This window comes from Camelus dromedarius, chromosome 8 (assembly GCF_036321535.1).
Source record: "Camelus dromedarius isolate mCamDro1 chromosome 8, mCamDro1.pat, whole genome shotgun sequence".
Classification (NCBI taxonomy): Eukaryota; Metazoa; Chordata; class Mammalia; order Artiodactyla; family Camelidae; genus Camelus; species Camelus dromedarius.
Window position 1 is genome coordinate 45,731,851 of NC_087443.1, and position 16,083 is coordinate 45,747,933.

At 34.2% G+C, this 16,083-nt stretch overlaps 1 protein-coding gene across 1 annotated transcript in view; it reads left to right on the top strand.

The window, feature by feature from the left end:
- The window catches only part of PCDH15 (protocadherin related 15), a 1,333,392-nt gene that overhangs the window by 1,064,994 nt on the left and 252,315 nt on the right, over positions 1-16,083 (top strand). Inside the window, exons 13-14 of the mRNA XM_064488173.1 lie at positions 1,040-1,148; positions 7,162-7,274. Of these exons, the coding sequence (XP_064344243.1) occupies positions 1,040-1,148; positions 7,162-7,274 (222 nt within the window). The remainder of the gene's footprint in view (positions 1-1,039; positions 1,149-7,161; positions 7,275-16,083) is intronic.

Here is a 16,083-nt window from a genome sequence, read left to right on the forward strand (position 1 = left end):
AGTTCAAGGGGATGTTAATGGATAGTTCTAGAAAATGTACCAGTAATACCCCGTTCTTGACAGTCGTTATGCAAACTAGCTCACCTAAGTCTCTGGAAAGACCTGCAGTACAGTAAATTGACTTTTTGAAATGTTATTTCATACGATGTTTTCTGAACTTATCTCTGCAAAGTGCACATTTGTCTTTTCAGCACACCTATTATGATCTAACACTGGGGTCAGCAAACTACCTCCTACTCACCACTTATTTTTACAAATAAAATTTTATTGCAACACAGCCATGCCTGCTTATTGCATTTGTGTTACAAAGGCAAAGCTGAACAGCTGCATCAGAGACAGGCCAGCAAAGTCTAAGCATTTTTATTATCTGATCTTTCACAGAAAAATGTTTGCCAGTCCTGATAGCAGAACAGGATACCATTGGACATCACTCTGGGAAACACTGACTTACAGAAATGTATTATAATTTTAAACAGGATGTTCTTTCAGATAATTATAAATTAAATGTACATACCTGCATGATATGTAGTTAATTTTAACTCTATGAAATATGCAATGATGGGGCTTTGATTTCTATTGAATTAAAGCATCAATTTTTAAAGCTTTTATTTTAATATAATTAATTTATGTGAAACTTTAAACTATCATTTAGGAAGAAAAAAATATAACTATTCCTACAAATTTTGTCTAAAGCCAAAGAGGAAAACTATAGTTGATAGCCTTTTATTTCTTTTGATTAAATTATTTAGGGAAGATTCAAAGTTTATTGATATCTTTCTTCCTTGCTTTCCTTTTAGGAGAAATTTATTGATATAAAGTCCTATGTATGAAATTACTGTGTTTTTTCATTTGACTTTGAGGACACCTTGCTCCCTCTTCAAATTTAAAATTAACTAGTCTAAGGTGTTAAATTACAAATCTCAAGATCTGAGTTTAACTACTGGCTCAAGGGTTATCTAGCTATCCAAACTATAACATCTGAGTGTTGATTCTCTCTGAACTAATGAAGCTGAACTAACCTCTGATTTTTTTTTTCCAGGAAGAACTGAACCCCATCATTGTTACTCTACCAATCCAAGCCATTGATAAGGACCGGAATATTCAACCACCATCAGATAGGCCAGGCATCCTTTATTCCATCCTTGTTGGTTCGTATCTGCTAACATTTGACTTTCTCAGTTATAGCTCTAGAATCATGTATAAAAACATGTATAAAGAATTGTTTCAATTAAAAAAACCCTCTTTTATAACAAAGACTTTCTCTTTGGAAATTATTGGATTTTTTTATGTATAAATAAATTTAAAAATAACTAATTTCTTCCTTAGAATTAATTTCAGTGAAACATGTAGAATAACAAAGAGAAACACTTTTATTGAAGAAGTAAAACAACTTAAAAAGTAGGATTTAGTCTACCTATTGGTAATTTTCTCTGTATCACCTTATAAAGAATTCTCTAAGAAAAAATTGAAAAATCAATTGAAAAACATTGACTGCTTTACTGGTATTTTATCATTGGTTGGATACCATTACATAATTCTGAAAATATATAACTATTAAATAAGAGCTATTGCAGCCATATGGAAGAAGAAGGGTCATGATTAGCCCAAGGGCACACAACATGTTGTATACCCTTGGCTGATTTTCCCTTGAAACATTTCACAGAAGACATCCTAATCCATTCTTGTACATTTCTGCTAGTTGTGCTGAAAGCAAAAATGATGAGAATGCTACTCCTCTCAAATTGCTTTTGCTAAAATATGTATGTTGCTGCTTTGCATGGTTTATAGTCTCCAGAAAGACAGATGCATGTAAGACAGACCATACATCTCTTAATGAAGAAGGGATCGCTTTTGAAGTATGTTTGAGAATATTCATTGAAATTCAACTCTACCCTCAACTTCTTCCCACCCCAGTGCCTCCAGCCTGGGTGTATGTACACATGTATAGCAACACAACCACCTACAGACGTTAGACAGTTTTAAAAATATGATGCTATATCCTACTTAGAAATGGTGTCTGTAAAGAAAATTCAAGTAATTCTGTTTCAAGCCTGTGGTGTCTAGAACTACACACATATTATAAGTCATTGCAGAAATTAGACTATATATATCTATATCTTTATATCTATATCTATATCTATATCTATATCTATATTTTAATGGAGGTGCTATGGATTGAACCCAGGACCTTATGCATGCCAAGCACGCTCTACTACTGAACCTCATGTAACCAATTTTTAATGTCATAGTTTATCTTTGTTTTTTTTCCTGATATTCATATATTCATATATACATAATTATTTTATTATATATACACATATTCCCTTCTTTTTATGTGTACACATCATAGTATGTTACAGTTATCATACCATGTGCACTTTTCTCCAAATTGCTTTCTGACTTAATGCATCTGAAAATAACTCTATAGTGACAGATGAAGATACTCAGCATTCATTTTTTATATTTGAATTATCATCCACTTGAGGATGTATCACCATTTATTCAACCAGACCACTATTGATGTATATTTAGGTGATTACTTGTCTTTTATTATTATTATGTACAAATTTCCTAGAAATGGGATTTCTGGGTCAAAAGTAAATACTAGTAAGATTTTCCCCAATTTGTTTTACTATAGTAAGGTACACGTAAAGTTTACCATCTTAACCATTTTTAAGTGTACAGTTAAGAGGTGTTAAATGCATTCAGAATGTTGTGTCCAGAACTCTTTTCATCTTACAAAACTAAAACTCTATACTCATTAAACAATATTTACTTATTCCCCACTTTCCCTTAACCCCTGGCAACCACCATTGTACTTTATGTCTCTACTCCATGATTTTACTCTTCTGAGTACTTCACATAAGTGGAATCATATAGCATTTGTCTTTTTATGATTGACTTATTTCACTGAATATAATATCTTCAAGGTTCATTCATATTGTAGCATATGTCAGCTTTTCACTTTCAATCTATCTGTGTGTTTTTGGATCTAAAGTGAATCTCTTACGGACAGCATATGGTTGGATCACATTTTTTACACATTTTGTTATCCTTGTCTTTGGTGCATTTCATCCACTGACATTTAAAGTGATTACTGATAAGGAGGTCCTTATTTCTGTCATTTTTCTGTTTTTTTTCCAAATGTGCTATAGCTTTTCCATCACTTATTTTCTGCATTTCTGTCTTCTTTTGTTTTTAGTTGATTTTTTTCAAGTGAAATCTTTAAATTCGTCTTACTTTCTTTTGTATATATTCTATAACTATCTTCTTTGTCTTTACAATGGGAACTATGTTTAGCATCCTCAAATTATAGCACTTTAATTTGAATTTGTACCAACTTAACTTCAGGAATATACAGAAGCTTTGCTCCTTTTTCGATCAGTACCTACCTTTTTCATATGACATCATAAAGTTATATATTTTTACATTGTGTGCCTGAAAACATAAACTAATAAGTATAAGTGATTTAGCCTCTTATAATTATGTAGAAAACACAAAGCAGGGTTATAAATTGTTGTTATTATAATACTAGCTTTTATAGTTACCCGTGTATTTATTGACATCTTTATTTCTTTCTTCTGTTTTGAGTTAAAATCTGTTTTCCCTTTATTTCAACCTGCAGGATTCCCTTGAGCATTTCTTGCAGGGCAGGTCGAGCGGTAACTCTCAGCTTTTGTTTATCTGGAAATGTGCTAATTTCTCTGCCACTTTTGAAAGGCAGTTTTGCTGAATATAGGATTCTTTTTTGACTTTTTTTTTTTTCTTTTAGCACTTTGAATAAATTAGCCCATTACCTATTGGCCTTAAAAGTTTCTGATGAGAAATATGCTGCTAATATTACTGAGGTTCCTCTGTAGGTCATGAGTCACTCTGCTCTAGCTGCTTTCAAGAGTCTATCTTTGTCTTCTGAGTTTGATGAGAATGTGTCTTTGTGTAAGTCTCTTTGAATTCACCTTATGTGGATTTCATTGAGCTTCCTGGATGCTGATATTGATTTTTTTTTTTTATCACACTTGAGAAGTTTTCAGCATTATTTCTTCAAATATTTTTTCTACTCTTTCTTTCTTTTCCTTCTGGAACTCCCACAGTGTGTATATTGATCTGTTTGATAGTGTCCCACAAATCCATTAGGCACTGTTTATTTTCCTGCAATCCTTATTTCTTTCTATTTCTCAGACTCTCTAATTTCCATTGCCCTGTATTTAAACTCATTTGGCTTCTTTTTCTGCCTGGTCATCAATTCTTTCTTCTGCCTGCTTAAATCTGCCTTTGAAACTCTCGAGTGAATTTTTCATTTCAGTTATTGTACTATTCAGCTCTAGAATTTTTTATGGCTTCTTTTTTTAGATTTTCTATATCTTTAGTGATATTTCCATTTGTTCATACATCACTTATTTGCCTTCTTCTATGTCCTCCTTTAGTTCTTTGAGCATCTGTAAGACAGTTGTTTTAATTTCCTTGTCTAGTAAGGCATCCATCAGGTGTTTTTCAGGGACAGATTCTGTTGCTTTATTTTTTTCCCCCCTTTGTAATGGGCCATACCTTCCTGTTTCTTTGCACATCTTGTGTTTTTTGATTAAAAACTAGAAATTTAAATCTAATAAAGGGGTAGTTCTGGAAATAGATTCTCCCATTTCCTCAGGTGTTGCTGGGTTTTGTTTTGTTTGTTTACTTATTTACTTTTTATTTTTATAGTCTGTCTCTGTGCTGAGGATTAGTCTGAGGTATAAATTTAAGGTCTCCTTAGGTTTTTTCTGAGTATATGCCTTTTCCTGGGCATACATAGTGCCTTTCTAATTTACTTTTGTTTTTGAATATTCTAGTCTTTAATGTCAGTCTTTCAAAAGGGAAAAAAATAGAAAAATAAAAGGGGGAAAAAGGATGCTGACCCTTTAAATCCCGTGGAAGTCACTTCAGTCTAGGGGGAGGGGCTTGCAACAGTGAGGGGAGATGCAACAACAATGGCTGCCTGCTGCTTTGTGATCAGAAGCAGCTTTCGCCCATCAGAGCACAGATGTCTGCTATTTGTAGAAAAGGGTCTTTTTGCTCACCCAGGTTCCCACAAGCAGTGTGCAAGCTGCTGCAGAAACAGGTGCACAGCTGCCTGCCAAAGGGCTGAGGGGTAACTGTTACTGTGTTAAGAATTGTGATTGATGGAAATTAATCACAATTCATGGTCCAACCCTTCTCCTAGATTTTGCAAGACTTCAACAGAATCTAGAGTTCCAAAATAGTTACATCAGACAGATTCTGCCAGTGTAATTGTTTCTAGGTGAGGAGATATATTCCTGGTGCTTCCTACTCTGGTATCTTCCCAGAATCCCTTAACACTCACATGATTTTGGTAGATTAATGCTATCTGTCCATCATAGATTTTGTAATACTCTTTTAATAACATCAGAAATGTTTGAAAGTGCATGTTTTCTCACAGGCTCACCAATAGAGTACAGTGTCCACCTTGGACCATTGCTAATTGAACAAGAGAGAAATGGAATCTCAGTATGGTTTTAATTTGAGTTTTTCTTCTTTTGTATAAAGGTGAATATCTTTGTGTGTGGTCAAGAGTCATTTGCCTTTCTCTTTCTGTGAACTATCTGTTTTTTCTAGCCCAACCCTTTGAAAATATATTGCTGATCTTTTACTTTTCTAATTTATAAATCTACATACGTTAGGGACACGAGCTTTTGTCTCTGACATAAATACAAATATTTTTCCTAGTTTGTCCCCTGTGGTTTTACTTTGTTTATTGTGTCTTGCCATGCAAATTCATAATGCCATCAAATTTATATCTCTTTTCCATCATTGATTCTTTATTTTGAACCATAGTTAGGCAAGGTATGCTCATTTTCACATTAGAGTACAATTCATCCATGTTTTCATCTATTACTAGAACTTGTACTGTTACATTGTTTATTGTGCATGAATATCTTCTCCATTTGGGGTTTGCTCTAGTATATTATATGAAGAATAGATACAATTTTATCATTTTCTGTATGACTCTCCTATTAGGTAAATGCTCCTATTCAAAAATCTATTTTCTCCTACTGTTTTGAGATGACTCCTTTATCATATGCTACATTTTCATGTGCAATTTTGACTATTTCTGGATTTTCAAGTCTATTTTACAGGCATAAACTTTTCCCTCTCACATAATGTCCAGGAAAATTTCCCTTCTTGTCTCAGAGTTGAAGAAAAGGAGTATAGCAATTAACCCATTTTTTGATATGTTTGGGTTCTGTCAACCTGGGTTTGAATGCAAGCTCTGTCTTGCATTTTCTCTTTGGCTTAGGACAAGTTATTTAATACTGGAAATCTCCTAAGTCCTCTTGTGTGAAATAGGAATGATTTATAGAGTTATTAATGATTGTTTACATAAAGCATTTAGCACAGTGTAAGATTCAATAATTGACAGCCATGTTATTTTATTATCATTATTGTTTTGCCAAATGCATATATTCTGCAGTTATATGACTTCACCTCTACTTTATCTTCACTTTGAGAAAAAGAATGTTAACAGTATACAAAGGAAGATGATATAACTGATGGAAATTTCTGTAAGAAATGTATTTCAACTCACTAAAATGTCTACATTTAAGAAATAGCTTCTCTACACTTCAAATATCATCAAAATATTTTATTTAATATTTTTATTTAATATGATTTATATAATTAGCTGGATATTTATCTTAAGAAAAATATTTATCCAGCTGGACCAGGATATGCCCATTTTAATTTCCAAGCAACTTGATATTTGGTACAAATTACTCGTCATTGTTTATTATAAGATATGTTGAAAGACCATACAGGCTGTAATTAAGATTTATGTAGCATTAAAATACAGTTTTATAATTCAAAATTTGCTCTCTATATACTTAATATCTCTTTTATATGATGAAGTTTAAAATTAATTGAAGAGTTCACTTAATAAAGGGTATTTGGGAAATCATCCAAACAAGAAATATCGTCATCCTCTTACTCATAAACTAATTAATTATACACCACATTTGTATCTGCTTTTCCTAGACTGCATAATTTTAAAATTTAATTTACTAATGAAATTGTGATTTTGTTCCTCAGTTAATGAAGGGAAATAGATATAGCAGATACACATATTACTTATTGTTCTCAATTATGTGCTGAAATGTTAATGTCTTTCAGGGACTCCTGAGGATTACCCACGATTTTTCCATATGCATCCTAGGACTGCAGAACTTAGTCTCCTGGAGCCAGTAAATAGAGACTTTCACCAGAAATTTGATTTGGTTATTAAGGTAAGTTTAACTAATTTTTTTAAATGTGCTTGTATTTATAAATATAACTAATGCTTTAACATTCTTGTTTTTATCAAAGAATCCTGCAGAGGCTACCGTAGGAGCTTTTATGTTATAAAAATTAAAATTAATTTGCACTACAATTAGCCAATTTTTCTTTAAAAAGTGAGGTACATCAGTGACAATACACTATGTTCCTTTTCTTTAATATAACTTTTTATATTAAATGCTATTCAAATACTGACTATTTTTATATGTAATAAATGCCCTGGTCAAATGTATGTAATTCTACATACTATAATTTCTTATATCTTCTAACATTTAGTTTAGTTTAGTTTGTTTGTTTTTGTTTTTGTTTTTTTTTACTAAATGGATTTAGTTTTTGACCACAAAAGCTTAACCAATGAATGTATTTAAAATGTGCCTGGGTTTAAATATTTTTGTTTTAATAATGTGCTTCTTTAAAAATATTGTTGCTTTTTGAACCTGAAAAGAAAAGATCTTGCTTGTCCATGAATTATTTTAATGTATGTCTCATTATTTTCTCTATTTTGAAAGTTGATCCTAGCCCACAAACATTTTGAAAGTTAAGGGAATCCATTTGGCATTACAGTTTTGGTTTAATTATATCTAATACAGCGTAATAAAATCTTTTAAAAGGTACTATGAAAACCCAGATGATCTGTCAGTTAATTTTACAGGCTTCACTGAGAAGGTAAAACTTGAGCTGAGCAATGAAGGAAGTATATGAATTTACTAAGTATAGATGAGGGCTGGTAGAAGAGCATTCTATCCGGTATAGCAAGGACACACAGTGAGTCTAGTGTGTATTGTATGACATTTTCATAGTTACACATAGGGAAAAATAGCTATAGATATGAAGCCCTATGGCATTTCTTTTTTAATTTTAAAAGTGTTAAAGGAGAAGGAAGTAAGGTAAGGAAGCTTACTGATCATATACATCATACAAGGTGTTTCATATAATTTTTTCATTAAATTATAGCCACAACCTTAGTACCATACTCATTGGTACAAATGGGAAAACTAAAGTTTAGATAGGGTAAGTGATTGGCTCAAAGTTACATCAGTAATAAGCAGCAGAATTTAAATTCAAATTTAAGTTTATCTACGCTAAAGCCATACTTACTTCACTTCATCAACATGCAGTTACTTAGAAACATTTGTCTGGTTTTATTATATGTCAGTGTAACTGCAAATAATAATATATAGACATATTTAATTTTAGCTCAAATTAGGACATATTTTGTTATCACCAATTATATTATACATGCTAGATTCTATGTTTGTCTAGTGGTCCTTTGTCCTTAAAGCATGCATAGTCTAGAAAGGGAAAGAATAAATCAAATGCAATCGTTCAACTGCTGACAGTAGCGCAATGTAAAAACATTGGGACATTGAAATCAATCTTGGGACTCAAGGAAGATTTTCTGGAGATTACCCCCAAGCTAAATGTTGCTGTAGTGGAAGGGTTTGGCTAACGAATAAAAGTGGGAAATATGTTTGAACATAAGGAAGAATAGAAGCAAAAGCTTGGAGGCATGATGTACCAGGCTGCAAGCAGTTAACTGGGAAATGAGGTACAGAGCCAGACCACGGGGCGAGCCTTATGTTCCACTGCAGTTTCCTTGGATTTCATTCAGTAGGGATTTGGGAGTCATTCAACAAAGAAAGAATCCTTTTACCATTTGTGTAAAATAGTCATGCGTGAGATTCATCTTCTTGCACTATTTTATTTTAAATTATCATTAGACTATGTAAGACTCAAAAATGTGTACCCATTGTCTCCTGTCGATCTACCTGGGTTCCTGTGGTGCTGTACTCTGTGGGCGTTAAGAAACTTGACAAAGCACTGATTCCAAACTGCCTCACTTGAAACCTGAAATCAATTTTCTTTTTTTTTTTTATTATCAAAGTCAGTTGTCCTGCTGTACCTGGGTATAGTGAAATAGTCCATTCAATTATAGAAACAAAAATCAATTAGAACAAGGCATAGGGTTTTTTTTATGTTTTAATAATACTTTACATTATTAATGGAAGTTTTTACAGACATTATTAGATGCAAATTACCTTGTTTTGTGTGCAGTCAAGGGAATAATAAGCAAAGATATCAATCTGTAAGAATAATAATGTGCCACCTGCTTGAATAATAGCTGAGTAGTCTGGCTTTGTATAGGATCCATTGAAATGCTACAATCCGATAGCTCTCCTCTATAGTAAGTCTCCATTTTTTCCCTTTTTCTTATTTTAATAATGCTTCATTTTTCATTGGCCACAATTTCTTTTTTATTGGACTTGATCCCAATTTCTTTTTCAGAAGCTAAGGAAAAATAAAGTAAAAGGAAGCATCCTCTTCTAAACTCAAGAAACATTCTGCTTTAAAAAGTGATAGAACATTTAACAGCTGAGACGTGTCACAAATTAGAGATTTATCATCTTCATTTTCTCTTTTTCTGCCAGTGATTTTAGTCAGTATACTTACAAATAATTATGTAAAGGTAAAACTATGAAGACAAAAAGGTGTAGTTCACCTACTTTAGAATATTAGAGGATTAAAACACATCTAATTAAAAGAGAAAAGGATGCTCCATTTCAAAACACTATTCCAAATCTGAAATAATTGCAATCATTTAAGCATATGTTAAAATGAAATATGCATTTTGAATGAGAATCATACTCAATCCTGGGTTTGCCTGGGGTGGTTCATATTTATGCCTGTTGTCCTTGTATAATTATTCATAACACTTCTTTCACTCTCAAAAATGTCCTAGTTTGAATAAAAAATCATGTGATCACCATACTCATACAGCAAAAACAGACTATGTGATAGAAATATGAAAGTACATTTTAGATTCTAGATGATAATGAGTTTGTTCATGCATGCAGTGTCTCTAACAAAGTCCAGAAAATTCACCTTCATTATTATAAGTGCAGTAGTTTAAAAAAATGTTATTAGTTAATGTATGTATATTTTGGGCATCTAATACAAGGATTAAATGGATAAATTACTAATAATTAAATGGATAAATTATTAATTAAATATTATTAGTTGATATATTTATACTTTAGGTATCTAATACAAATATTAAATGATGTTCGAGCAACTGTCTGTCAGTTGCTCAAACACAGTTGTTTTTTATCTAAATCTCTTCAGTTTAGAACTAATAGGAAGGGTCACAATGATGTATCATTGTGTCATGATATGTTTGATTGTCTTGTTGTTATTCATTGACTTCCTTACACTGCCTAGCAGGCTGACCTTTAACTTCTTTTCCTTCTACGTAATGGGCATAATTAACCCTAAGCCCACATCAGGTACTTAATTAACCCTGCGTACTTTCTGTTCCAGCCATACTAACCACTTGTACTGCCTAAAACTCACGATGTTCTCTCTAGCCTCCAAGCATTTGCAGTTCTTCCTGAAGGATTCCTCCCTTTTTTTAATCAACCATCTAATTCACATTGATGTTTCACTAATGCTTAAGATGCTGAGAAGACAAACAATTCCTCTGGAAAGGCATGGCCACTGGCTGGAAGCCCCTCCTTGCATCCTGCTAGTCCCTGTGATGGATTAGATCATTCTGTGTTGAATTTTTCCTATTTAGTTTTCTCCTGACCTTTACAGGAGGGCAGATTTTAATCAGTTTCATCACATTGTGGCCCAAGCCCCTACCGCTATACATGTACAGCACATAGACAGTGCTCAATAAATATTTGTTGTAATGGTTTTCTTCCTGGCACAGTAAATCATTTAAAGCTGGTGGATTTGGGTACTGCATTTTCATTATATTTAAATACATACATTTGAAAGTGCATGTATTTGATATGATTTTATCCCGTGTCTCTGTCCAGAGTAAAGATGCATCGACCTTCTTAAACAAGTTCAATCCCTGGGAAAAAGCCCATACCTATATTTAGGTACAGTTTAAGGCTATTTATAATTGCATTTAAACAAACAGTTTGAACTGGCGAGCTTAAATATTAGTACTGATGTGCCATGTCTCCTGGCAAATTACTCTGCTTTAGTAATTTGAGAGTCACAGAACAACAGCATGCAGGAAATGATGGAGGCCTAAAAGAACAGCGGCGACAGCCATTGGGCCTGCATGTGAATCTCTGATGCCACAGCTTTAGAAAAAATTTGGCCTCTATTTGAATAATGATACCAATTATGCTTTACTTCACAGGAGTTCAGTGGGAAACTCAGATGCGCTCTTTTTAAGACATGTGAAATTCGCTAGTTTTCGATTCGCCAAATCCTTTCTGAGTGCTTATTAGGTGGCTGACACTTTGCTTGGTGTTGAGAAGTCAGAAATGCATGAAACCTCTGGTTCAGGGAAGCCATAAGTATGGAAATTATGCTCTTAGATTTATTTCTCTTCTGATTTCTATATCCAACCACTGGCTGGATAACTACTCTTAGTATTATGCAGTTATGTCAAATTAAGACTGTAGTAAACTATGTACTTCCTTTTAAAACCTCATCTTCTTTATTTCAATTAATAATACTACAATCAGCCAGTCACCCAAGGTAGGAGTTCCCAGGTTCTCTTGGACATCTTCTCCCACATGGCCCTATCCAGTCACCTTTTAAGTCCTATCCAAATGCATCTGAAATTTCTCTTGAATGTCTCTCCAACTCTCCATGCCCACTGCAATTCTCTAGTTTTCATCTTCACAGCCCATCACCTCATACAAGTGATCTATCAGATCTCAGCCTCTTTTCCGTGCATCCTGCCCGTCTCCCCACATTGCCAACAGAATGTTGCAAAAACAAAAAAATTAGATCATGCTGCTCCACATGACCTTCAAGCCACTTGACAACTTGCCCACTACATGAATTTGCAACAGAGAACTTGTTGATTTCAAAGATCAGGTATTAGGGGCAGACAGACGGAGTAGGAAGTCACAGATCGTCAGTCATCACTTCTCAAAATAAAAAGTCTGGCATCATCCACAAAAATGAAAGAACTATCAAAATTCATTAAATCTGTTAAGGAGATTGTAAAATGTAAGTTACTATCTTTCTGTTGTGGTGTGAGTATTGTCAGCTTATCAGAAAAAAAAAAAAAAAAAGAGAAATTAAGAAGAGAGAAGAAAGGCCTGATGCTCCTTTTGGGAAAAGTGAATTAAGAAGCTTCAGCGAGCCAGGGTTAGGATGAGAAAAATAATCAGAGCTGATGTTGTTCAGCCATAGGAAGAAAGACGAACTCTACGGATGAGATACTTCATACTTCTGGAAATATTCTAGCCTATGTGTGTGCCTCCCCTTATTCTTACGTATTCCTATTGAAAGGGTAAAACACACACATATGCCACTCCTTAGTTCAGCAGTTAAGTGAAGTATGAGCTCACTTCCTCTGACCACTAGCAAAGTATACAAAGTAAGGAAGTTTAAGTCCGTTAAGAATGAAAGTCCTTTATACATTTTAGGGAAAATTATCCTACAGAAACTCCAGGGATTACTTTTTATCAGTAATGAAATAACAATCCCTCCATGGATGTCTTAATGAGTAATTTGATATATTTGATACATTTGCAAATATTCATCTTTTATCTTAATTTTATGCCCTTTTTTTAAAATTTAGTAGATTGTCACATAAAACATGGTTGTTGTTTCCTCAGAAAGAACACTGTATCCTTTTATTTACCCCCGATTGTCCATGTTTCTAAAAATTCTAAGTACTAGGCTACATTAATTGACTATTACGTCAATTATGGAAATCAACACAAGGAGAGAATTTATGGTGTCCTCTTCTCTCATGTCATTATTCATCCAGCTGGGTTAGTTAGCACAGACGTAGAACACAGACGTTGAATATAGTGGCTGTCCAAATGTGCAAGCTGAGAAAAGATACACAGAGGTGATATTTCACTTGGCCTCTTTCCTTCTTCACGAGGTGACCTGCAGCTGCTTGGAGGAAGAAAAGCAATGTTTTCACTTTTGTCACAGTGCCTTGATTTTGGCAAGGCCCTCGTGACTGCAAAGGTCATGGTAAGAGTCCAGTAGCAAGTATAAATACTGTAAAATGTTCAAATGAAAGCTACTCTCTGAGAAGTCCTTGCCATGTCTCCCCACTACAAACTCCTTCATGCACCTAAGCTACCTTAACCCTCCCACGTGATTGTTCCCAAGTAACTTTTCTTCAACCAAGCTTCTTGGTTGTTGCATAGAAAATGAAACTGAAAGGGTCTATCTAAAACCTTGAAAGCTAAATAGGTCTTCTCACTAGTATTTTTGTTTGTTTGTTTGTTTGTTTGTTTCTCAAGAACAGCCTGATACACAGGAGAAACGTTAAACTCCTGCTGTCATTAACTTCCAGGCTCTGAAAAATAGCCTGCTTAGAGATAGATTTTTTTGGAGTGGGGGCATATTGATGATTTATTTGAAATTTATATATTCCAGGACAGACTATTCTAGTCAACCAGTTCACATAAGGCACCTCAGTAGAGCTTTCTCCCAGTGGAGAGAATACCCTGTGGGAATGGAATCAGAATTCAGCATAGACCTTTGTTGGATGGGGAAGCGAAGGGCAGGGCAAAATAAGGGGGGTACAGCATGAGTTGGAAGCATTCTAGAAAAAAGTTGCTGCTTCATCACTATCACAATTGTGTCTCTGGCTGGCCTTGCTGTTTACAGCCAAGATGATACCCATGTTCAGACCACCAGCCAAGTAGTCTGATACGTCTGTGCTTAGCGGGAGTTTTCTGAATCTGTGGTCTTCCCCAGAGTAACTGGGTTTTCTTCTATAAATCACTCAAAATTACTTTAGTCATTGTAGTGTCAGTTCATATCTCAAACTCTGAGCAAAGAGAAAGATTTTTATTATTGAAAGGTATACAGAAGCTCCAAGGATTCATGTTTTCATTGCGATAGATTATAAACAGAATGGGCATGTTACTACATCAAATGAAGATAAAATATGCTTCACTTTAGAAATATTTTCTAGATGGGAAGTATGTCAGTATTGCTGTTATATTATAAACCCCTTTGGGGAGTGTGTTGTTTATAGTCTGTCTAGTAAAGGTATCTCTTCTTTTTTGTCAAACATAAAATGTATTTATTTCCCAACACTCTTTTGCTAGATTCATGACATTACAAACAAATCAGTTCTATAATATACAAAAAATTATTTGTGTTTCATCTGATAAATTATCGTATGGTTTTGTAAGTCCTTAGATTTTTCTATTAATTTTCATAAATAGGCTTGTTGTCAGACTCTTAATGTATTCTTTAATTTTTAGAGTATAAAGTTTAAACAGTAGTTTTGTGGGTTTTAAAGCAATATAATTGTATAAGAAGGGTCAAGAAGCAATAGAATGCACTTATTTTTAATTGTTAACTAGTTGGTAATATTGATATGATCTTCTATCCAGGCAACACAGGCTTGCCCCAGCCATCCCTCCCTAAGACATTCTGAAAGAAAAATGTGTGTACATAGAAGGGAAATGCAAGCTTTTTACAGTTACTGGAGCTTCAACCCCAAGCTCTTGTAGACTTTTAACGAGCTGAGCAGGATCCCATGGTGAACTCTGTTACATAAGTGCTCTTCTGCCACTTTTATTTCCAACTCTCAGGTCCAAAGTGAAATTTGAAACCTTACTTAAAGATTAAAAACAGTAGCAATCACTTGCATAAGAGGCTAGAGCAGAACTGATCTAAGGTGCTCCACCTAGGCGTTTTTTGAGTGTAACAGCTGCCTACAAGCCTGTCTGATAAAAGCCAAAATGCTAAACCCATGTGATTCTCAAAGGGCTTTGGATTGGACGTATTAGGATCATGCGATGTGCCTGTTTTTGAAAGGCAGAGTTTAGGGCTCTACCTGCTGAGCAAGATGCCCAGGTGATTTTCAGAGCACTAAAATCTGAGAACCAACCGTATATTAAAATAATGTGGGAACTTGGTAAGGCAGGGTAAAATTAAAATAGTAATTAAGGAAACAGACAAACAAATAAATACATATCAGAAGTCCTGACTGAGCCTCCGGAAATCCACCTTAGCAATCACCTCAGTGATACAAAGACATCAGAAAAGGAGCAGGGCTTTTGAAACCTCAGTGTTCGAGACACACTGCTGGAAAAAGCACAAAAGTCTGAGTTTCCTTTTGAGGTCTACCTTTAATGAACAGATATATTTGAAGACGCAAGCACCTGAAATTCTCTGGTATCTTAATAATGTTGGTGTTTTGAGTCACTTCCTAGACCAGCCTTTATTAAGTTGTGCCCTTTGGACTTGAGTAGCCATAACCTAGTAACTAGCTGACTATGGTGTGGAGGGAGGGGTGGCCGGGGTGGAGGGAGAGTGTGGAGGGAGGGGTGGCCTGTGTGCACATTTTGGGAGAGTAAGTTCATAGCCCTTTTTTTAGCAACATTTTTATTGAATTTTTTTTTTGTAGGTTTTTTTTTGTCTGTTTTTTGGTGGGGGGAGGTAATCAGGTTTACTTATTTATTTATTCTTCGAGGAAGTTCAGTTGAACCCAGTGAGTGCTTAGCATGCACTCTATCACTTGAGCTATACCCTCCTGCCTATTGAAATTTTATTGAAATTGCATACAAAAAGTGTACTTCTTGATGAGTTTTCACAAACTGCAGCATCCAGATACAGTAAAAAAAAAAAATACAGATCATCCTCTTCTGGTCCCAACTCCTCACACACACCCAAGAACTCCCATTGTATGATTCTAACAGTATAAATTACTTTGTTTTTAATTTTTTATAAATAATTAAAGTAGCATATTTTTAGTCAGAATTTTCAGGAAGTATGTGTTTCACAACCATACACTTTCCACTT